This window comes from Melanotaenia boesemani, chromosome 23 (genome assembly GCF_017639745.1).
Source record: "Melanotaenia boesemani isolate fMelBoe1 chromosome 23, fMelBoe1.pri, whole genome shotgun sequence".
Lineage (NCBI taxonomy): Eukaryota > Metazoa > Chordata > Actinopteri > Atheriniformes > Melanotaeniidae > Melanotaenia > Melanotaenia boesemani.
The window spans coordinates 18257006-18281362 of NC_055704.1; the positions used below are offsets into that span (position 1 = coordinate 18257006).

The window sequence follows — 24357 nt, forward strand, 5'->3', positions numbered from 1 at the left end:
CAATTAAGTTATTTTGAATAATTTTGTTAATCTTTTAAGTTATTTCGGCCTTCTGTGTTTGCTGTTTTGTGCACTTTAAAGTTGTTTTGAGGTTCTTTGTATTTATTTCTTTTATTTTAAAACATATTTCATATTTTTGTGGATGTCTAGAATCGTTTGTTTTGAGTAATGTATCATCTTTGTTGTTGTTTTCAGTTAATTTTTATTTGTTTTGAGTCATTTTGGTTATAATTTGAATTTATACTTTTTTGAGCCATCTTGCAAGCCATTTGTAATCATTTTGTTTGAATAATTTCTGTAGTTGTTTTGAACCATAGCCATCTATTTGTGTGTTTTATTCAGATAAATTTATTTGCAAAGGGAAATAGATGCTATATTTTGTCCTACTATGTAAATGGCTCGTGTATGTAATGATTTACTGTTCATTTGCCTAAGTAAGCATTTTTACATTTTTTTGTTTTTTTCAGTCAACAACTTTTGGAGCGCATTTTAAACTATTTTAAACTAAAAAGAAAAGGCACAATTTGCAATTTAATTCCAATTTATGTTTGTGTACACAAATTCAGTGATGGCTTCGTTTCTCCTCTGTGCTGCCAAAGGAAGCAATAGGAGAAAAGAGTGGCTTTACTGGTGCACTGCAGGAATCCGGATATGATGAAAATGTTTCAGACTCTACTAAACTACCGCCACTGAGCGTCGAAGTCAGCGCGAGGATCATATTAGTACTTTTTAACAGTAAAATAACTGAAGAAAACAGGACTGGAAAACTGGTACACAAAGTTGAGGAGAAGTTTTGGACGATAGTTCGCTCTTTCACTCAGTTTATTTTTCATTTTTCGTCCTAACGTCTCGAGGAAAGTTGAAAGAAGGAAGGATGGGAATAAGTCAGATTTAAAGCAAAGGGAGTTGTCATGTTTGAAAGGTAAGTTGCGTTTCATGAACAATATGCCCGCTTTACCACAAAACTAAACTTATTTTCGTCTTTTTATGATAAAGAGGAGGGAGCGCGTGAGCAAATGGGCTACATGTGGAGTCTTAAAACAAGTTTATGTAAAAAGCGCGTGAAGGGAAATTTCCAAGAAGTTTTTACTGGGGCTCGACGTCACTTTTCTCGGTGTGTGAATAAGCAGACCTCTTTCTCAACTTGAGTAATGACTTTGCACGGTTTTTGCTTTTAGTCTTCAAGCTTGTGTTGGTAATGAGTCGTTGGTTTTCACAGCACTGAAGTCTGAGGAAAGGGAGGAACTTCTGCTGTTTTTTTTTAACCCCCCCAAAGAAGACTACTGTCTCATGTCCAAGGAGACTGTCCCCTCTCCAGACGGGCCGGCGGGAAATGGCCCGGGGCAAGAGACAAGTCCCCTGCTGTCAGTCTCACACGGTAAGACATAACAAGACAGGTCATTTGTAACTTTTAATTTACCTGGTAAATTTAGGTGAACAAAATCAACTGTAAGGGCATTGAGAAGGTCATAAAGGTGTTTATATAAGCTGGCTCTGCACTCTAAACCCAAAGCTTATTGGCTCTATTGCTCATATTTTTGTGTCTGACAAGCCTAAATGTGTGTATGCATGCTTCTGTGATGTATGTATGTGTATACACACACACACACACACACACACACACACACACACATATATATATATATATATATATATATATATATATATATACATTCTCCTTCTCACTTCTAGTGCACTACTAATGAAACTGAGCTATAAATACCAGTGACTTACTTCTTTAAAGGCTTATTTTAGTTGTACTATCAGACATGAGAGAAAAGAGTAAAATGCATTAAGTGCATTTATAGATTATTGCCTGTCAGCTTATGTCAGTCTGTGTGGGATAGTCTCTGCCTTGACTTTTTAAAATTACACTCACACGACTTCTAGTATACACCAATGTCTGTGCTCTGGTGTTAAGCCTTGATAATGTTTGTGCTTTTTCCCCCAATAAAGTCTGAAGAAACGCCCTGGTGACTGTTAATGGCAACCACAGCCAATTATAGTTTTTAATTAACTTTCTAGCTGCCCCTAAGATTATCACATGTAAAATAAGCTTACCCCCGCACCCCTTTTTCATTTTTCTTCAAACAAGCAACGAACCGTTAACCATCCTATTTATACCAAGCATCATTATGGCACTGTCAGAAAATACTAAAGTAGGACAAAGTAAGCAATCACTGGGGCTGTTGGATTGTGGATGGATTTTTTTTTTTTTTTTGCTGGACTTTCCCAGGCACTTGCAGTTCAGACTAAATTTCCCCCCATCTTGGGGGGGTTGTGGATGTACTGAGAACAGACCAATTTATTTCTGTTATTACTAAATACTGCTATGCCTCACGCAGTACTGCTGCAGCTCCTAGCTGAGAAATGTCATCTTTATCTAGAGTTTTTGGCCTCCGCCAGCTGTTCCACTTCCACATCTGTCACTGCTTACAAATAGAAATGTTGTTGCAGTAGATGAAAAGCTTTGCTACTCATCTTTCTTTAGTTTTTCACCAGTAGCATCTCAGAGCTACAATATATGACACTGGGAATTGTTCAGGAACAGTGAGGTCTAAGAAAACATCTGGCACCAAACCAGTGAATATAGTCACTGTGGATGGTTTAGTTTCTGAACAAAGCAGCAGTGTGCAATGAGCAAAAAGAAGGAAGTGGACACGGCTTAGAGAGATGAGTGAAAGTATCTCTCATGTCTTTGCGTGGCTATCTGGTCGTGTGTTCGTTTGCCTATATACTTTTTCCAATTTTGATGAATGCAGGCTTTATGGCAAGTAAAAGAAGCTTGGCAGGTAAAGCATACCCAGGAGCAAAAGGAGAGAAAATGAGATCCAGAGCTCTGGCAAGGCCTTTACCTGAACCGCCCCACCATGTTATGCAGCGTGTCGGTGGATTGTTTTTTCTGGCATGAATCAGCAGAGCGGCCTCTGCGCCTACAGCTTGTCTAACTGTCCCTGATATTTTGTCCACTCTGGCTAAACTACAGTAAATGTTAGCGTCTGCTTTTGGAGGAATGGCTGTGATTCACATGCAAATAGAAGAATTTATCCTGTAAACAACCAAATTGTTTTTGAAGTCATCATGTGTCAACTTTGTACCCAGCAAAGCCGTGCTTAACATTAAATTCTTGTAACCCTAGATGCTTGTGACAGTGATTCATCAGGAAGAACATTGTCTCCCAGGAAACCACCCGCCGGAGGACAAAGCCACGTGACAGAGGAGAAGCCTAATTATTGCAAGCCTGTAAGAAGTAAGTTTTAACGACCAGGGAAAGCTGTGGGCGGACAGGAGAACATCGTGCTGTTATTTTTAATGATAAACAACAATGAGTTGCTTAATTGGAGAGAGTGAAAATGATTAACATGGTTTCCTTGCACGGTCGGATAGAGCTTAACTGCAGCAAGTGATTAGCAATGTTTGATTTAACATTTAAATGGCTATAATTTTGCAGTTTTTTATGACAACAGTCCACCTGTCAAGTATAGTTGTTGTTATGACAGTTGCATGCGTGAGTCAGGATCAGATGGCCAACTAAAATATAAGCTTCATTGTTTCAAATTAAATCAATATCAAGACAGCAGCGAGGCCTCTGGATGCAATGCTTTCTTATTCTCCCATAAAGCGGACTTGGCTCATTCGGCCATTTTTATTTCTCCTTCCAAACCCCCAGCTCTGTGTTTTGGAAGTGAGGAAATCCTGTTTGTGGTTCTGGCATTGGCTGGCTTTACACACTGATTGACTCAAGCCGCAGTGTTTTTACACTCTACCAAACATTTACCTATTGGAGAAGTATTGTGCCAGCTACCAGAGGGATTTTGTCTTCATCTTTTCCTCTTCTTCCTTTCTTTTCCCTTTAAATATGTAACTCCAAATTACTCACACCTTAGACAAAGTTCCTCTTGCTATAAATGTGTTAGTTGCAGGTCTATTTAAAAACTTGCACAGTAATTCTACTTGATTCATATAAATAGACTTCAAGTCACGAAATGACACAAACTTAAAGCTGTATCATCATCCTAAGAGGAGCGAGACTTGTCAACAAATACAAATAGAAGCTGATTGCTTCCATAATAAGGATTGCCTTTTTATTTAACACTGGTCTTGACAACAGTTCCTTTGTTTATAAGTTGTAAACTTTTCCAGGGCAACTTTTCCTTTCTTTTTCTTTTTTTAGGTAATAAGCTTAATGATTTGCCAGTGGCTTGTTTACTAAAGTAGGATGGAAAAGACATTTAGAGAGTAAAAAAAAAAAAGAAATAAAGAGGTTTTCTGTCAGAAGTTTTTTTCTTGCTTGGCAGGTGTGTGGAGTATTGCATTTCTGGAGGGAGGCAGGCTTTGTTTTCATCTCAGAAGATAAGCCCCTGTGACAACAGTTTTGTGTTGTAATTGATGTTGCCTACCTCCAGTATTCACACACAAACTCTTTTTTTCTTTTTCTGGTACACATACAAAAGCAGTGAGAGGCTGGTAAGACACTTTTAGAGCAGGGAACATGTAATACACCTCTTATAGGGTGGTAAATTTCTGTAATATTGTGAAACGTACTGTGCAAAAGTCTTGAGCCAACCCTCATTTCTTCATATTTTTCTTTCCAAGGAGCCAGACTCATCTTTTATAAGCAATAGTTCTCCAACCTTTCTCAAAGTTTTTCTTTGGACAAGGGAAGCTTTTTCACACATTTGGCCCTTTTTTCAGATGAATGTAGTCCTTTTATTTTTTATCAAAATTTATCCAAATTTCCCTGAGGACTCTCCAAAGGGATTAATAAAGTATTTCTATTCTATCAAGCCACTCAACACTAACATAATCATTCAAGCACAGAAAAGTCATCTAACTCAAGGGATGAATCGGTGAAGTGTCCACACATCAGAGACAACTTAGCCACCAATTATAAATGATATCTTTAGGCACTTTGTTACTAGCAGGCTGTCACAAAGGCACATTTGTTTTCATTTCCTAAGCTGCATTTGCAAAAAAATAAAATCTCTCTCTCTCTCTCTCTCTCTCTCTCTCTCTCTCTCTCTCTCTCTCTCTCTCTCTCTCTCTCTCTCTCTCTGTATGTATATATATATATATATATATATATATATATATATATATATATATATATATATATATATATATATATAATAAAAGTACCTCATTGTGACAAGAACAAAATGGTGTTTTTGCACTAACAAAGTAGTTCTAAAGAAAAAAGTCAAGTGGAAAGCAAACAAAGATCAGCAGCAGGTGGATCATTTTTGAAAGTGAGGTTTTTAATAAACAGGAAAAAATCCAGCCTGACACAGGACCGAAGAGATGTAACTGGGTCTTCAGTTGATCCATCTACTGGAAGGGTGGCTGTTAAAAAGCCATAATGGGCAGGAAAGGCTGAGGTATGCCAAATGACACAAGAAGTGGACTGAAAATCAATGGCAACAGGTCTGATGGAATGATGAGGCCTTCTCAGTCTGGCTTTAGCACTGAAGCTGTGTGGGATCATTTTGACAGAGAACAGAACAAAAGCCACCCAACAATCAAAGAAGAGTTTTGGAAAGTCCTTTAAGAAGCCTGGAGAATGATTCCTGAAGACTGCTTAAAGTAAATTACAAGAATGTATGTCTAAGAGGGTTCAGGCTGTGATGGAGAATGAAGGTGATCATACTAAATATTGACTTTCAAGCTTAATAGTTTTTAGTGCTTTTTTTCCTTAAAAACTTATGCTTTAAATCAGGGGTCTCCAACTCCGGTCCTCATGAGCTACTGTCCTGCAGGTTTTAGATGTCTCCTACTACAACACACCTCTGCACAAGCCTGTTAATGACCCAGTGATTTGAATCAGGTGTGTTACATCAGAGTAGAATCCAAAACCTGCAGGTCAGTTGCTCACGAGGACCAGAGTTGGAGGTTCCTGCTTTAAATAAATAATTATGGTACATATGTCCTGTTTTCTTGGCAATTCATAATGAAATCTGGGGTCACTCAAGACTTTTGCACAGTGATGCAAGTTTTTTTCATACCTGTGTGTGTTTGTGGTTGAGTCATTGATGCAGAGTCACTCAGGGCTACTTAAGCTAGCCGATTTGTGTCCTAAGCTCTCGCAGGCTTACTGTAGTTTTGTTGTGTTGAGGGGACCAGTTTGCTTACTGCCAGGGGTAATTGAGAACGCTGCTCACCACAGAAACAGGAAATCAATAAGAAATCATCTCCCTGCCTGCATCTCAGTCCTCACTGCCCCCTCTCCTGCTGTCTGATGAAAACCCTGTGTACTGTGAATTTTTTCAACAAGGGGAAGCCCATTGTGATATTTTGATAACAGTACTGATGGTGTTTCAGATATGATCACATTGTTTTGACAAGTAGTCTACTTTATCACTGGGTCCTCTTGAAACAGGAACATAAACACGGAAGAGGTTCTGTAACAATGAAAATGTTCCTCATGGGATACGAGATGCAGGAAAGTGATGCCTCACTGCTGCAAAAATTCACAACTAAGAATGACCTAAAATGTTAAAGTTGAATAATGTGTGATTGTTTCTGGGACCACTGTGGCTCGTAAGACAGAACAAGTACAATTCTGCCCTTCCTATGATCACCAAATTGGTAAATCCTTTTTTTAAGCATCTGTGGTTTATAATGACCTGACTGACTTCTGAGGAGCAAGTCTGCTTCTTTCTTCTTCTTCTTCTTTTTTTTTATTTTTATTTTTTTTATTCTCAATTAAATTCTAGTACACATGGAAGGTCAAATAACAACACTTAAAAAAAGAAAAGGCATTAGTCTGGCCTTTGAGTGAATCTCTGATTCATTTCTTTGGTGGCACACAGTGGATTTTATTACTGGTGCAAAGAGTTGACCTTTCAGAAGTGAATTTTGTGACCCCCAATAAATGCAGTAAAGGGATTCTTTTATGGGATAAATTCACCCATGTTCACTTGTGATGGCAAAAAATAACTGAAAAATCAAGGTTTGTATTAAACATTTTAAATATAGATTTTATTCTAAACTACTTATAGGAAATTCTTTCTTATTTTCATTTCAATATATCCCTGTCGTTTTTCCTTCATGGGTCTTCCAGAATGCCTGGAGTACAATTAGACTTTTTAACCTTATGTAACTTTGCATTTCTCTGGATCTTTTGCCACCTATTGGAACTGCATGCTGATTGTTGTTTTGCAAAATTCGTATCTTTAATGTAAAGCATAGACTTATTATAAAGTGGACCATAATTTTCAAGTGATTACTTAGCAGTGGGTCATGGAATCAAAAACTGTATAAATAGGGTGAAATGCTAGTGTAGGGGTTGATTAAAATGACCATTGTAATTCTACCTCTGTTGTAATTATTTTCTCATTGTCTTGGTGCAGATAGATTTCATGTGGGAAATTTGAAGTGTGTTAATTAGCATATTTTACTTAAATTGCCCAAGTCTATTCTTTTTTTTTTTTTTGAAGATACTCAAAATACTTGAGCTGAATGATTAGATATGCATACCTCATTTCATAGATGGTGGTCTTTTAAGTTCACGTTCAATACAAAGGAACATATATTGATTTTGATTGCAGTGTATTTCTTTTTTCTTTCCTGGAGGATAATTTTAGTTATTTAACACCAGCTGACCTATGTGGTTGGAGGGTTTTTTTTTTTTTGCAACAGATATCTAAAACGGTTGAACAAGGATTCAGATCTTTTGCCTTAATTAAAGAAGTGATAGCATGTAGTGGAAGCACTTAAAAGGCTGCTCATATAGTGTGGTGTTAAGCATAGGTGAAGTTGGACTGCTTGGCTCATGCTTGCCACCCCCCCCAACTGGAGCCCCATGTGACAGTGTCAGTGTTTCTCACAAGCCACTTACAGAGAGGAGGAGAGAAGAGAAATCAACTAGTTCAAATGACAGCAGTGCAGGGGGGATTACTTGGCCCCTAACAGGGTTTTGACACTAACATTAAGGTTAAAACCCTTTTCTATTATGAGATCTCTGCTGATGTTGCCCCTGCTAGCCCTGAACCCCTCAAGCTTCCAACTCCTTGCCCCCTCTGTGTTTGCAGGTTCAGTGCCTCTCTGCTAGGTCATTCTGTGAGGGCCCCCTGATCAGTGGAGGGTGACCAGGGACCAGTGGCTGGCTCCCGTCCAGCTGCACAGACAGCCACAGCAGACACAACCAACCCCTCCCTTTTCTTTCAGGCTAGAGCTAAAATCAATACAGGCATCTCTGTGTTTTAAAAGCCACTCAGAGGCAGACGAGCACCTCTGTCCCAAAGGCTGATCTCTCAGCTTAAGGCTTTGATTGGCATCCTGAAGATGCGAGGCGCTGACCCACAGCTGTCCCATTAGCAGAGGGTTAATGCTGTGATTGATACTGAGCAAATAAAGGAACTAGGTGTGGGGGTATTTTGATAGACTGCCTATCTCCTCTCTGACCCAGAGTCAGACCTTAGCTGTATTTTGGTTTTTACTGAGTGGCCCTAAAGCCCGATCCTCATTTCTGACTTCTGTGTTGTCTGTATTAATGGGTTCTCTACAGATTCACTGTCTGTGTTTCTGCTGTTGTGCATCTGCATGGCTCCCCCCCTTTTTCCTCCTAAAAAAAGAAAAAAAAAAGTTTTGTGCATGTCCGTTGTATTTCAAACAAGCATACTTCCTGTAGAAGGAGATTTTGAACCCGGGTGGAATATTTGAGTCATCGATGTAACTGAAACAGAAAATACCCCATTCCTTCCCTCTCTTTTCTTTCCCTGCCGTTCACTCCTGCTCGGGTGATTCGTTTTTGTTTTGAGTCGTCAGTCAGGAGAGGGTGGAGCACGTTTTTGGAGTATGAAGCCTGGCAGTTCCCTCAGGCCTGCTCTGAGTCATGTCATAATTGATCTTTCTAGAAATTGTGGTAGCTAGTCTAAATTTCAGCAAGATGTGCAGCTTAAAAAAACCCCACAACAAAACAAACAACAAAAAAAAACAATGTGAAACTCTGTAGTCGTGTTGTCTTTATTCTCATTATTTCTCCTCTCTTGGAAACAGATGAAAAATAAAAAGTGTTTGACAAAGCTTAATGCAGAAGCAAATCCATTTCAAAAAGAATACGGCACCGTTTAGTGTCACTCTTCTGCAGACAGGTTGCTTTTTGACTGTGCTGGATTAGAAGAGCTCAAATTAGCTCTGTGCCAAATTCCTCACAACAGTGGAGACCAGAGACTTCTGGTTACCAGAGCCTATGAGGAAGTGGGGTTGTGGGTGAGGGGGGGGGAGTGAGTGAGTGCAGATGACTTTCCCTCAACATGATTCATGTGAGAGAAAATGGCATCTCATAGGGAGAATCAGTGATTTAGATAGCAGCCAAACATATTAATCTGGGAGAATGTTCCATTTTGAAATCAAAGAATAATTGATGACACCCCACCCTACCTTAACACCTTACGCCGTTCCCCCCCCCACCACCACCCTTTCTTCCCAGCACGAACATCTTTCCACTTGTGCTGAGAGGTTCATTTTGTCAAATCAAGCTTTCGTCTTTCAAGATGCCTTTGCTACTGTTAAATGTAATTAAGCAGAACAAGGTCCGAGGGGGTTATTTTTTCCACTCAATCAGCAGCAAAATTTGAAATTAGTAAATCCCTGACATGCTTCTTCTCTTTGTGTTGGATAGAAGCCGCAGTGTTGGTGGAACTGAAAGAAGTGTAACTTTCCCTGCTGTACATTAGACAAGTTATATTTGAATGGATGTCACAGAAAATTAAAACAAGGAAAGGCGGGGGGGAAAGTGTCACTGAAAACCAGTTTTGCAATATTCCCCGACTGTCCTGCAGTGGCGTAGAGAAGCAGGCAAAAATGTGATGTTTCCTATTTAAATGAGATGCAGAGTAGTCTGATCAGCCCTGACAGGTGACAGGAGTTAATAGAGTTCTGTTGCAGGCTATCTCTCTCTCTCTCACACACACACACACACACACACACACATACACACACACACACACACACACACAAGCACAGTATGTCACTTCTGCTGATGAGGATCGAATATCAGAGCAGGTAATTTAACTTTCTTCGATGGTCATCATCGTCTGTACATCACCATTTTATCTAAGATAAATACAAAACATTATGTGGCTGTGTTGGGAATGACAGCACCAGGATTGCTCTGCGATGTCCAGAATTCCTTTTTTTCCCTCTTAATATCTGGAATAAGTGACATTTCTGTTAGCTTTGTCAGATCGCCATCCAGTCTGTGTAAATGCTCTATATGAGGCTACTAGTTTGCACGGTACCTGCATCCTCATCTATTACAGATATCTGCTTGATATTGATACAGATCACATAGTGATGTATTTATTTCTGTTGTGATGGGGCATTTGAATTTTGTTGGTGCACTAGTGACTTGTCTAACTACTCCTTCTGAACAATAAAGAAAGTCCTTGTCTGGGAGTTTAGAAGGTCAGGCTGTAAACGAGGCTTTGATGTGCCTAAGGAAAATTTCAATCAGAGCCCTTTTGTAATAACATTCATTGTACTATTTTCCTCTCTCTGTGCATCCCTCTCGTGCTCTCTGCAGCATAATTCCCCTGGTTTTACGTCTATAAATACGGATAGGGAAGATGTATAATTTCTAATGAGAAAATACATCCCTTTGGATTGAAAAGCAGGGGCTGTTCCACATGCTGCTGTTTGTTAGGAGGAGAGATGATACCTCGGGCTGTTTTGGAAGCGAGACGTGGTGGAGGAGGAGGAGGAGGGTGGCAGTGTTGGTAAGAGGAGTCTGGCTAGGTCATTGCACATTTACAAATTAGCATTTCAGTCATGCAGGTACGTGGCCAGTTGAGCAGAAAATATACATGTTTTTCTAATACTAGGCACAAAAGGATAAACAAAACACTGACCCTGTTAGTGAGATTAGCATTTCAGAGCTAACTGCTGCTGTGTGTGCTACCAGTTTGTGTTGGGGCTCCCAACCAAAACTAAAGGTGACGCCTCTGCTCCTACATTCCATTCAGTGTTAACTCACAAACTCATGTGGTTGTGTAATAATGGCTATTAGGAGATGACTACAAGATCTGGGTTGTGGTGTTTTATGTGGAGGAAGTGATGTGACATTTGAATAACTGTATGCTGTCTATGATGGGCATTCTAATAAGCCTGAGCAAACACCTTTCGTCTCTCCTCTCTCTTTTTCCCTATCTCGGGGGCATTAATATTAAAAAGGACTGAGCTTTGGTAACAGATTTTGCGTGATTGTTCAATCTGCTCTAGGCCTTACCTGCGACTCTTGATGTAGTGGTGTGCAAATGAGAATCTCCACACTGCCCTGTTTGACCTTTTTGTGGTATATCTTCATGTTCTCGACTATTTTAGAGTTCTTGTTTATACAGCTTTGTTTCAGTTGACATGCATATATGCATATTTCTCCCTGGTAGGTCTACCTGTATGTGTGTGTCATGCAGTAGGCCTTTTCTTCTTTCCTATGTCTTCTGGGTGCAATTTCGAGTTCCCTCCTGTAGGACCTATTTTCTGTGACAAAAACGGAGGTGTTTATACAGTATATGCAGTTTTACATACAGAGCGATCCCCCGCACAGCTCTGGTGCAGCTCCCGTTCTCTCCGGGCGCTCTGCTGCATGGTCCCTGTGTGGCGCAGCCACTGAAGACTCGGTGACAAATGGCAATTATATTTGTGTGTTCTTCATGAATCCATCAAACACTGGCCTTTTAAAAATGCTCCCCAGATATTTGAGGCTGTCAGCTACTAGTAGCTGGGACCAAATTGGGATGCTGCTTAGACAGTCAAGAAGCACTCACCCCCTAGTTTCCCCTGTGATGTGTGTGACAGCGTGTGTAGGGGAATACCATGTTTTATTCAACTACAAATGTACACTCTCAACAGTTGTTGATGTGCTAGAAATAGGGCAGTTACAAGTCCAATTTGAAGTGTGTGCGTGTGTATATTATGTGTGTATGTCCAGTTCTTCCCGTTAGGCTGTATGCACTTGGTTATCTTAAGATACCTTCCTGTTTCTACAAACTTAAGGAACAATTGGTCCTTTTTTCTAAACTTGATGGGATTTCTATATCATATTGTGTGATGGTGATTATTCTTGGAATAGTGCAGTAGCAGCATGTCTGTGATGCTCCGTCAGGATTTATTAATAGGCTCAGTTATTATTTACATAAATCAGTTTTATCCTTAAATGTGGAATCAAACTCCCTGTTCAGAAACATCATTCATGCATTATATTACCTTGAACTCAAGAAGCCTAATCTTGTTTGAAACTCCACATAGTTGTAAAATGTCTATAATTTAGCAACATTCAGTGTGCGATTAATTTCGATTAATAAATTGCAACAATACCCAGTGGCTGTTTGATAGCCTTGGATGAATGATGGGCTTTCCTTTTTCTGTTAGGAACTTTGCAGAACAAACCCAACAACCAAACTGTGTGTTCATTTATCTGTTTTTTTTACTTTATTGTGACTGTGCAAGTTTCATAGAAGGAAATTTTTAGCATTTTCTTCCATGCTTCCATTTTAGGAAAAAAGAGGTAGTTTTTAGCAACAATGTTATGGTTGTAAAAGTGTGTTTCTGGCAAGAAAATGTGAGCACTTTTGTAACCCTGAGTGCAACACCCTCAGTGAAAGTTAGCATGTGATCCTATCAGTGCCAAACAGATCTGAAACCTAACTACCCAAGACCAGAGCTGCAATGTCACATTGAACTGAATAAAGCACTTTTCCACTGCCCTCAGAAACCAGAAGTTAGCTGGTGTTTTTTTTATATTTTTTGAGGGCTTATGACATCACAGTTGTCATTAGTGATGGCCCTACCTGCACCACTGTCATTCTACTGTTTCATGAATTCCTTTAGAAATACATTTCCAATCAATAAAATTCTTAAAACCTGTAAACCAGCAGCTACTAATGCCATATTTAATTAAAAAAATAAATGACTAAGATCAGTGCATACTTCTTCCACAGGCTTGAAAGTTTTTCAATGACCCTGCTTACGAGTGCTGCACAATTCTCTCAGATTTTCCCATTTTTATCCTTCTTCTCATTATCTCTTCATTTGTCTCATGGTGACTGTACAAGTCTGTCATTGCCATCTTTGACAGTATCATCATTATTATGATCAATGATTATGAATATTGCTCCAATGTGTCCATTAATCTTAGTCACCATCTTCATCAGGTTAAAAATAAAGACTGCGACTGCGTAAAGGATATCCAAGGACCTGCCACCGGAGAGCACAATGCTTCAGAGTCCAACCACTTTTTGGGGCTTTGCAGTGTGTCTGAAACCTGAACCGCTGCTTATGTACTCTGGTTTTTACATGGTGGTTTCTTAATAAGTATTTATACTTTTGTAAATTAAAAGCTTGACTTCCTCAAAAGGAAAGGTAATTATCCCTCCCAGTCTTTTTTGGCCTTTTTGTGCACAAATGTCTGTTTGCTTGTGAAGGTCCATGTGGCTCGTTCACTTAACCTAAATGGGATAAAATGACTGTTATTATGCATATTATGATACTACAGGGGATTGATTTGTAAAGGAACTGTCATAGTCTGGAGAGGAATTTACTATGTTTAATTCACTACATAACACTTGGAAAGGTCTATAATTATTACTCTCATCATTGAAACATGCGGGATTATACCTACAGTACTAGTCAAAAGTTTGGACACACTTACCCGTTTGATTTAATGGGAAAGTGTGTCCGAACTTTTGTCTGGTACCATACATGTACGTGCTATTTACCGCCAACCCTTCTGATGTCAGTTTACACATCAAAATGTGTAAACTGACATCAGGAATTATGTAATCTGTAAAGAATTAAACATCCATAACTTGATTGAAAGACTTGTTTCTGACAACATCTATAGATTTTTTAAAATCTTCCAGTTATAAATATAAGTAGCTTCTCAACTAGTTTGTGACTCTTGTTTATCGCAGCCCAGTAGTTCCTTCTCCTAATTGTGGAAACCAAGCAAGAAATGACTATGTAGGGGGAGAAAAAAGCAAGACACATGTATTAAAAATGGGTGAAAAACAGCTACACATGTAGTCTATTGTGAACCACCTTGTTAGAAAGCCTTAGTTTCGCCCCACATTGTCATGGGCGGGTTGCACGGCTTTTGTCTTTTGCAAAAGAAAATCCATCAACCTGGCCTTAAATCACTGCATAATGAATTCTATCGTTCGCTACCCAGTTGTCTAATTCAAATTGCATGGAATCCTGATCCCTCAAGTCTATATTTGTTTATTGAAGCTGCATGCAGAAGCCTGAATGAGGAGAAGGCAAAAACCCACTGTGTGTATTTAATTGCTTTGTTTTACATCCACATTCACGTCCGACCTCTCCCAGGGTGATGTGTTGTTAAAAAGTGGAAGGCCCCGATTCCCACACTCTGCTTTCTTGTTAACAGTAATTGCACTTGTTGGTGAGCTGACACAAAGAAAATAGAGATGGAAAAAATTACCAGCATTATATTAACTTCCTCGTTTGCATCTTCTTTGGAAAATTTGTTGATTTCTGGACAGCTGTGTAACACTTAAACAAGCCTGCAAAGGTTTTTACTTTACAGCTGTTAAATACAACAGAATTCAAATTTGGCCGTGAAGGCAGCATATAGTCAACGTATTTAAAGACTGTATTAAATAGTGAAAAGAGAATATGTGTGGCTCACACAGGCAAACTTTAAAAGAGATGAATAATTCACAAAACCTGGCAGCACATGCACACGGGCTCTGATGCAGAGAGAAAATAATGCAGGAGTAACTCCCAGCAGAGCTGAATGTGCAGGTGTTCCTCTCAGTTAAATGCCACCTCCTTTGCTCACTCACATCCTTCCCCTGCCTTCTTATCAGACAGGTTGCTGTCTCCTGACTTTCTGTGGCTGTCACACATACACTTAGAAAGACTAGTTGAGGCCATCTCCAAGCTTTCAGAGGAAAAAAAAAAGATCATTACTGCTGCAGACAGCAGCCATTTTCTATATGTACACTATCACAGAGCTCCTTCTTCTTTTTTACTGAATTAATCTCTCCTTCTCACACTGTCTTAACTCAACGAGGCAATGCTCCCAACAAATGTCTGTCTGACTACATGGCTGGCTTTTGTGATCTTGTCATGTTTCAGGTTATATGTCTGTACGCTTCTCCTTGTCGTTCTGGGGTGAAATATTTGCCGTGTGATCGATATTATCATGTTAGAAAACGGTGGCATGATTTGCAGAGAATGGTTTGGCTTAGAAAGGTGTGCCTCCTTTCCTGTGTTCAGTTTTAAAGAACAGAACATCACAAGCTACAGTGACTTTATATGTGAACAAAATCCAAGGTACAGAGAGTGCAGATTGCTGCTCCTCTATGAAAATACACAGAATAGGAAGTTAGTTATTAAAGTAAACCAACATATCATTTTTCTTTTCCTTTCAACTAAATATTTTCAGTCTTCTTTGTTCACATGAAAATTATCCTTATAAGTGTCTGATGTTATTCAATGTTTTGTGTTTTTTTTTTTTGCTCCAAATATTGATAAAAGGCAGGATGTCATGGATTAGTAAAAGTTCCTCAATTAACACACACTTAAACTTAGATAAGAAATTGAATACACACACCCAACTTTTTACTAAACAAGTGAAAACTGTGTCCTTATTTTTCCCACTAGCTCAACCTCAGTCTGAGTCTGATTCTGTGCCCTCTGAAGCTTCTGAGGGAGAGTCTGCCAAGGACCAGAATGGCTTTCGCAATGGCAGCGCTGGCACACCCACGCTGAATAACAGCAATGGAATCCACCCTGCCGTTGGCGGCACAGGGGCCACGCGGACTTGCACCTGCGGTGCCAACATCAGCACGAGTGCCACGGGAATGCCAAGCCCTGGAACCAGCGCAGCGACGACCACTCCAATGACGGAGCAGCCCCGGAAGCAGCCGTCCACGCCCGTGTCACACAGGGTGCAGAGGAAATTGAGGTCCAGCTTGTCAGTCAACAGCGACAGCAGCAGACGCAGCAAAGGCAGTTCCACAAGCTCACAGAAACCTCCTTTGCCAGAGGGTGAGTATCCACACACGAGGGAGCAATGTTTGTAAGTAAAGGAGGGGAAAACAAAAAATCTGCATAGACTCAATTGCATACTAACTTTTTCATAACACTTAAATGCTGGCATGCCTCCGTCTCTTCATCTCATAACCCTATAGCCGTTGTAGCAGTGGCTGAAGCTGTAGGATTTATTCAAGAGTATTTACACAGTAATTTGTTCATCAGTTGTTAAAAACACCTCATAACACTTAGAGCAAATTTAACCTGTCGAGTAATTTGCTCAATCCTACTCCGTTAAGGAGAGGAAGGCAGCTATTATATATCAATCTTTTTAAAATTACAAGCAGTTCTTGGTTGTAGAAAATGAGCCATTCTGCTCTGTCCAGTAGTTTTACTGTAACTGGAGAGTTTCAAAAACATTTTTGAGTAATCTGCAGTTGTACTGAGAAACGAGAACAGCATCAGACAAACAGAGTATTATTAAGAGGCGTCTGTGAAATAACATAAAAAATTGATAATAAATTCTTGCCTTCTCTCACCTTTTAATGATGGTCGTGCATGACCTCACATATTTATCACTCCTGTCAAGCAAATGACATCTTATCTGTTTCCTGTGGCTTTTATTTTCCTTAACAATAAGTCAGAGAGTCCGTTTGCCATGCAGGGAAGCCATCACTTTGTCAGGTGCAAGGCTGAGGTGAGTCCAGTAATGAAGGCGGTGGGCTGGTCCTCTTCCATTGGGGAGGTAGGTGCGACTGTCTAACGAGGCCTGAGAACATGGGGTGCCTATTATAAGTCGTGACCAGCCTTCTTTGGGCCCCTCATGGCCCCTCACACCTCTCTGGGCCCTTTTGGCACTCCCTACATCCCATCAGCAACACCTTGGCCCTCATTAACAGGGTCCTGCTGTCTCCCTCCTCCAACTACTGTAATACATGGCTGTGCATTTATTTATGGACTTGTGTTCTCTTCTTTAAGTAAAGCCATTCCTGCTTATTCACCTTTGCATAGAAAATAAATAGTTTAATTAGTTTTCTTCTTTTTTTCTTTTCCTTTTGATTTTCAACAGATCGCTACAGTCAGGTGGAGATGAGTTTTAATACGAGGCAAAAGTAGGACAGTCAGATCTTTATTTGATGATGCTTGAAATATGAACACAAACAAAACATAAAGCCCTGCACACATCCACAACATCTTGCAGGTAAAGGGGGAATGCACCCACCAGAGATATTCTGCATGCATCATCTTTTCGATGTCTTAATTGGTAAAGAACAGAATAGAGAGTGGAGAAAAATAAAACAGCAACAGCTCAGCAAGTCTCATTATGGCTTTTGTGTTGCTTATGTGAAGATGCGAGAGCTCTCAGAATCAATATGTTCGCTCTCGACTATTTATTTCCCCTCGGAAAACAGCCAAGCTGTTGTGTTTGAATGTTTACACGGATTAACATAATCTGTTTGCCTGTGAAATTAGCCTCCTAAACAGCCCCCTGATCACAGGAAATAAAAGGCGATAGTTAGCAGAAGCTAGCTCTGGGGAATCTGTTGCTCTCTGTGTTTCTTGGCACACGCTGTTGGCACCAGGGCAAATCTGTGATAACACCGTAGCTTTTGTGGAGTCATTTACCACACTGCTTTTCTACAGCAGAGTGGGTTGTCTTAGCTGCTGCCATCCACTTTGTGTCTTTTTGTTAATCATATTTAATCAGTTCAGGCCTCCAAGCTGCTTCAGCCACATTTATAGATCTTTTTTTTCTTTTTCCTGCCTTTGAGCGCAGTTTTAAACCCTTGCCTGCACTATAAACCTTGATCTGTTTGTGTGTGTGTTGCGTAAGCTCTAGTCTTCTTCCCTCAGTCATACATTATAAACAGACTTGCTTTTAAGTTGCATGTTGTGGACCTTCTGTATCCAGCCCACATCCTCTCCTCTCTTTATCCATGTGTGCCTTCTGTGCACTCTGTTGGCCACCAAGGCTTTGTCTGATCAGTCTCTCCCTCTTTATCTTGAGCTATCTCTCTCCGTCTTTGTGAGTTTGAATGTTTTGCACAGCTTGCTGCTCTGAGGCCCATCCAGCTTGTTTTTTTGTCATGCCGCTCCCCCTTTTTTGATGTTAGCTTTCCAGATGTCTCTTACTATTTCCTCAGAGGCGCCGGACGCTGCTTTTGGCCCGGCAAACTCTGGGCTTCATCTCCGCTCGCTGACATTAAACAGGAGCGTTGTCAGTCTATGCTGCTCTGCCTGTGTGTTGGTTGGTTTCACTCCGTCTCTGTCTGCCTTTCTGTCTGTCTCTCTGTGTTTTCATGGATATGTGCCTCGCGTCCAGCTCTCTTGTGTACAATGCACGACCCTCCCTGCTTCCCCTCCTCCTTGCTGGCTTCTGTAAGATCCAGACTAATCGCTGGTGTTGAATTATACATCCAAGTGAATAGCTGAGATGGCTGGCCACTGCTTAATGCCTGTGTACTGTGTTTGTATCGTATTCGCAGTGTGCTGTTACATTCTCAATACTGGCATGGCTATACCCTCTGGGTCCTTCAGAGTTTGTTAGGCTGGACTTTGAGGTTTTGTGCATGTGGCTGTGGCCAGCTAGTGTTAAAACTGATGCACCAACTGCAACTTTAACAACCGATTTTAGTCCTTATAAAGTTTCTGACCTGTCGATTTCAATTTTGTCCATTAATATTTTCCTCTAAATGAGTTAATCGACAACATATATTGTTTTCCTTTTTTTCTAATAAATATTTGTGTTTTTAGTAAGAACTTTAATAGAAATAAACTTTACTTTTTCTCCAAAATGGCTCAAGGTTTGTTTGTAAATGAAACCCAGCTGAAAAGAAATCCCTCCATCTATACACCAGATTATAAGTCTCAATACGATTATTTCTTTTTTTAAATGAATAAAATACGAGGACATACATATTTTTTCCTTTTTTTATACCTGAAATAGAGGGAATTACAGTATTTAGTTAAACATTTTGGAGAATAAGTTATGATTATGAGAAATGAGTAATCACGTTAAATAACTGTTATTTCAGTATTGACCAAAAATAATTGTTGTTGCAACCCTACATTACTGTACAAGCCAATCCACAGTGCAGTGTGGTATTAGTTTTACTGTGCCAGTCTGAAACAAACCCACAACCTGCCCACCAGCCTACATATTCAGCCTTGTAGGATACATTCTCATGCATCTTCCATCACTGCCAGTGTTATGGCCTTAGATAAGGATAATAAGATGCATTCAAACTTCAGGCACCCTCACAGACACCGACATGTACACACAGGCTTTCTCGTTTCATGTTCTCTTCTCTATCTTGTTTGTATCATAGTCAGTCGGTGCTTCTGGTCAGCTCTGCAGCCCTTAGCACTGCAGAATTAGGGAAAAAAAATCCCCTCTACTTTGATTAATCAAACATGAACATTCAGCGGCCCTTGGCTCGCCTTCCCAGTCCATCCTCCACACTCTCCTCCTTTTGCTTTTGCCTCTAACCCAATCAGTAACAGCCCCTTCTGACAGCTCAAGATGGGCTGATGAAAGTTATGCAAATGTGGCCTGTTTGTAATGCTATTTTTCAGCATCTATCCACATCATGTCTTTTTAACACTCCAAAGCAGAGCTACCGCACTGGCCTTGGATCAAAAAGGAGACTGCTGCAGGGAGCGTGTACCAGGCAGGCACAGTTACAGAAGGGTATTTAGTGAGGTTTAGTGACTTGGTTGCAACAGAAGTGTGGAGAAGCTGGATACTATTCCATTTTTTATAGTTTTATTTCAAGTTAAAGTTTATAATATTTTGAAAAAGTGGCTTCAGCTATTACTGTATGAAATCACAGGTTTAAACCTCCATAATTAATGTTGTGTTGGCATTGCTCTTTTTCACCCTGCAAAACTGTGTCCAGATGGAAAACCCATCAAGTCACTGCCATGCTGATTAAAATCCCTTTGTCTTTCTAGTTCTCCTGCTCTCATTGGCTCGGTTGCCATGCACAGCAATATTGGGCTGAAATTCAGATTTTCCTCAAAAGATCATCTGATAATTGCTAACTCTGAATTTGTGCTTAATCAGGTTAAAGTGTTTAGAAGGGTAGCTTGCAGAGTTTGGTACATCAGAAAGTATCAGGGCAGCACCCAAAGTAGTTGTTGATAAGTCTCTGGCTGCTCTAACCTACTTATGGGACTGACGCTTGGAACTGTAGCAACAATCAGTCATGGGTTCAGACATATGATGGATCAGGTGACTTTTGACTGACTTGCGCCTGCACTGCAGCTTGATAATAGCATTACCCAATTGAAAATTAACAGAAAGTCAGACTGTTGACACCTAAAATGTGTACATGCAAATCTGAGAATTTGGGATAAGAAAACTGTAACATAAACATTTTACTACAATAATGTGTATTTTTGGTTATAATGCATTCTACCAAAGAAAAAGGTTTGGTTTCTGAAACTCTTTAGAACAATTACTAACATTTTATCAAGCTTTTTTTTCTTTATTTTAAATTGTAGATAAACATTTTTCGGCAGCTCAGTACGGTGACTTATGACTGTTAATGGACACATTAGTAACTTGAAGGGAAGGGCTCAATTGCTGTGAAACAACAAGCTGAAACTCACGAAGGTGGTGCCTGAAGAGGTTAAATGTTAATTAAGGGTGTGAGTGTTGCCGGCATTAATTCACCTATTTGCCAGAGTGAGACTCTTGGACTTCTTTCTTAATAATCTTTGTTTGATCGGCCTTACAGTTTGCATCATAATGCCACAATTATTTAATACTGTGTTAATCAGAACTGCAAGAGAAGAATTCATTTCTTTGAATTTTTTCTTATTTTCTTTAACCCCCCCCCCCCCCCCCCCCCCCTCCTCTTTTAGTTCGCCAACATCCTTTTGCCACATACTGGCCTTTCTTCTTTTTTCAGCTTGCTTCACTTACTTAGTGGCTATTTCATTCATTTTGGTAAACACCAACCTTACTTTACATGTCACTAAATATTTTTTTCAATTTCTTATAAAAAAAAGTCTCATGTTCTTCAGTTGGTATGCTTCACATTCATGTTTTTGTTCTGATTTCATCCACATACTCGCATCACTTCACCACTTGTGACCCTGACTGGCTTGACTCGGACCCAGACTGCTGCGTTCACTGCATTTTGGCGTGCCTTTTCTGTGAGTTCCTGACGCTTTGCAACATGGTGGTGGCCCAGGCTTCATGTGGCGCGTGCACATCGGAAGCATGCTGCTGCTGCTGCTGCACCGACGACCTTGGTGATGACTGCAACAGCCCATGTGACATGGACTGTGGCATCATGGACGCCTGCTGCGAGTCCTCCGATTGCCTGGAAATCTGCATGGAGTGCTGTGGCATCTGCTTTCCCACATAGGGAGACCTTAAACTGCATGGACTTGGGGTAGATCCTGGATGAAAATATGGAAGGAAACTGTATTCATTGTGGAAAAGTATTACCAAAGTTATTGATGTATCAGGATTGCTGTCTAGTTGTTTCTCATCTTGCCTTTACTTAGTAATTTTGGAGCAACAAATCACATACATTTTCAAAAGGATGATATAATCTCTTTTTATTTCAGAAACATGTGTTTTTTGACCAAGATTGCATGTGTAGTACTGTAAAACACTGTTAAAGTTTTTGTGACAGTTAAAAAAAAAATCTTATTTGCATACTTTAGTTTTGCAACACAGTCTTCCATTTAGACATATCTACTGTAGAACAGTTTAAACTGGTGAAATTTATAAGGTGGTTCAGGACTAAAGATGATCTGTAAAGCTGTTGTCGGGACAAAAAGTATTTATTCTGTTTTTAACCTCCTTTTGAAATTGAAAGAATCAATTGTTAGAGAAAAAAAAAAACTGCACAAAATGGCATATAAGCTTAACTGATTGCAAAATTTTACCAACAGCTGGAATGTTTTTAAGATCCTTATTTTTCCACAAAATCTCATCTCACATCTCGTGGTTTTCTAGGATTTACGGCTTTGGTTTTTACTGGAAATATAGCACATTTTTATAAAACAAAAATCACAAAACGTTCTGACCAACTCGCTGTATAATAGTCTGCATTAAGAAATGTAATGTGTACAGCTTATGTTTTTGTATGAGTTGCCCTTTCATGTCATCCTTCAATGAATAGGCTTTGTCAGCTGCATCTGGTACAAGTCTCTTCTGTGATGCTATTTTACGTGCGCAAGTATGACTTGTTGAACTGCACCCTGTTCATTAGGGCGGAGATAGGGAATTAAAAAATGGTGACCCTAGTTGCCATATAAGCGGCTTTTGGGTATCAAGCCCAAGACTCATAATACATAAAAGGAATCATGAAGTGTCATGTTGAAATGGTAAACTAATGCAGGGTAAAGGCAGTTTTCTTCCCCCATTTTTTCCCTGTTCCTTAATTCTGCAGAGCTTGAGATGAGTTTATGGTGAATCACCAGCAAAGTCATTTTCTTGTCTTGGAGATCTGCTTTGATGTTGTTTCAGTGATGATACTTAACGCTGGCCCTCATTAGCACTGCTTACTAAATGGTTATCCAAAAAAAATAAAAAAAAGTCCCTTCCTAACGCTGTCAAAGATAAAGTGCCGTCATGCGCGGCTCATCTTCAGAGTGTGCTCCTCTGTATGCAAGGAGGGTTAAATGGACACATCCTCAGAAGAAAATGAGTAAACCTCATTTTTATGTTTATCCTTAGTTCGAATTACACCTTTTTAATGAGTGCTAATGAGTGTCAAAACACTATATAAATAATGTGAAGAATGTATCTAAAAGAAGAAATATAGTATTTAGTAGTTCTCTTCTTGTACTCTACTGTCATGTTTTTGCTGTGCCCTAAACTTGATCCTTTTTTATCTTGATGCATTATTGCTTACCTGGAGTTCACAGCTTGTTTAATTAGTTTTGCACATTATGTAGAATCTTAGAGAGAACCATTTTTAAAATAAAAAAAAATAAATAAATACAAAACAGTGATTTTTATTGTTCAACAAACTTTGTGTCCATGCTTTCTTTGTCATGTTGCAGATGTGTGGTGACAAAAATCCCTCTGTTCCCTCTACATGCTGTCTTTACATGTGTAATCATGTTTTATGTAGTATGTCAGTATGTAATATGTCAGTTGCTACGCTAACAAGTAAAACATTGAACAGTCATACCAGACTGGCCAAAATTAAGCAAAAAGAAAAAAGGACATATTTGCTGTTTCCAACTTTGCAGCAGTTTGCAGAGACTGTTGAACACCTTCTCCAAGCACATGTAGACTGGTTGAGCAAATTCCCATGCCCCCTCCCAAGACCCCGAAGAGGCATGTAGAGCTGGTCCACTGTTCCATGACCGGAACGAAAACCACACTGCTCCTCCTCAATCCGAGGTTCGCCTACCCGATGGACCCTCCTCTCCAGAACCCCTGAAAAGATCTTACCAGGGAGGCTGAGAAGTGTGATCCCCTGTAGTTGGAGCACACCCTCCGGCCCCCATTTTTGAAGAGGGGGACCACTGCCCCAGTCTGCCAGTACAGGGGAACTGTCACCGATGTCCAGGTGATGCTGCAGAGGTGTGTCAGCCAAAACAGCTCTGTAGCATCCAGAGCCTTAAGAAACTCCGGGTAGATCTCATCCACCCCTGAGGCCCTGCCACCAAGGAGCTTTTTAACCACCTCAGCGACTTCAGCCCCAGAGATAGGAGAGCTCACGCCAGGGTCTCCAGACTCTGCTTCTTTGTTGGAAGACGTGTTGGTCGGATTGAGCAGGTCTTCGAAGTATTCCGTCCACGGACTCACCTTCAACCCCACTGTACACAGTGCTGATGGAGCACTGCTTTCCCCTCCTGAGCCGCCTGATGGTGGACCAGAATCTTATTGAAGCCGTCCTGAAGTTATTCTCCATGGCCTCTCCAAACTCCTCCCATGCCCATATTTTTGGTTTAGCGACCGCCGAAGCCGCATTCCTTTTATCCTGCTGATACCCATTAGCTGCCTCCGGAGTCCCACAGGTCAAAAAGGCCTGATAGGATTCCTTCAGCTTGACAGCATCCCTCACTGCTGGTGTCTACCAACGAGTTTGGGGATTACCTCCACAACAGGCACCGACGACAACAGGTCTGGTTGGCTGCCAAAACAATAGAGGCACGAAGCACAGCCCGCTCGGACTCAATTTCCTCCGCCTCACCCAGGACATAGTTGAAGCTCTGCCGGAGATGGGAGTTGAAACTCTTTCTGACAGGGGACTCCCTCACAACATGCATGGGTCTGCCAGGCTTGACTGGCATCTGAGCCAACTCACCACCAGGTGGTGATCAGTTGACAGCTCCGCCCCTCTCTTCACCTGAGTGTCCAAGACATGCGGTCGCAAGTCCGAT

General features: G+C 40.3%; 1 protein-coding gene across 3 annotated transcripts; it reads left to right on the forward strand.

The window, feature by feature from the left end:
- The first annotated feature begins 641 nt into the window (after positions 1 to 641).
- mdfic (MyoD family inhibitor domain containing) lies at positions 642 to 21910 on the forward strand. 3 transcript variants are annotated; one of them, XM_041977913.1, is made up of 6 exons: positions 642 to 922; positions 997 to 1114; positions 1220 to 1378; positions 3140 to 3250; positions 15625 to 16011; positions 21124 to 21910. In XM_041977913.1, the coding sequence occupies exons 3-6, from the start codon at positions 1291 to 1293 to the stop codon at positions 21372 to 21374; spliced, it is 837 nt and encodes a 278-aa protein (XP_041833847.1). In that variant the 5' UTR covers positions 642 to 922; positions 997 to 1114; positions 1220 to 1290; the 3' UTR covers positions 21375 to 21910. The 3 variants fall into 3 exon arrangements, with proteins under 3 accessions (XP_041833847.1, XP_041833846.1, XP_041833845.1); XM_041977912.1 differs by lacking the exon at positions 997 to 1114 and having other exon boundaries at positions 1187 to 1378; XM_041977911.1 differs by lacking the exon at positions 997 to 1114 and having other exon boundaries at positions 643 to 922.
- Positions 21911 to 24357: the final 2447 nt, after the last annotated feature.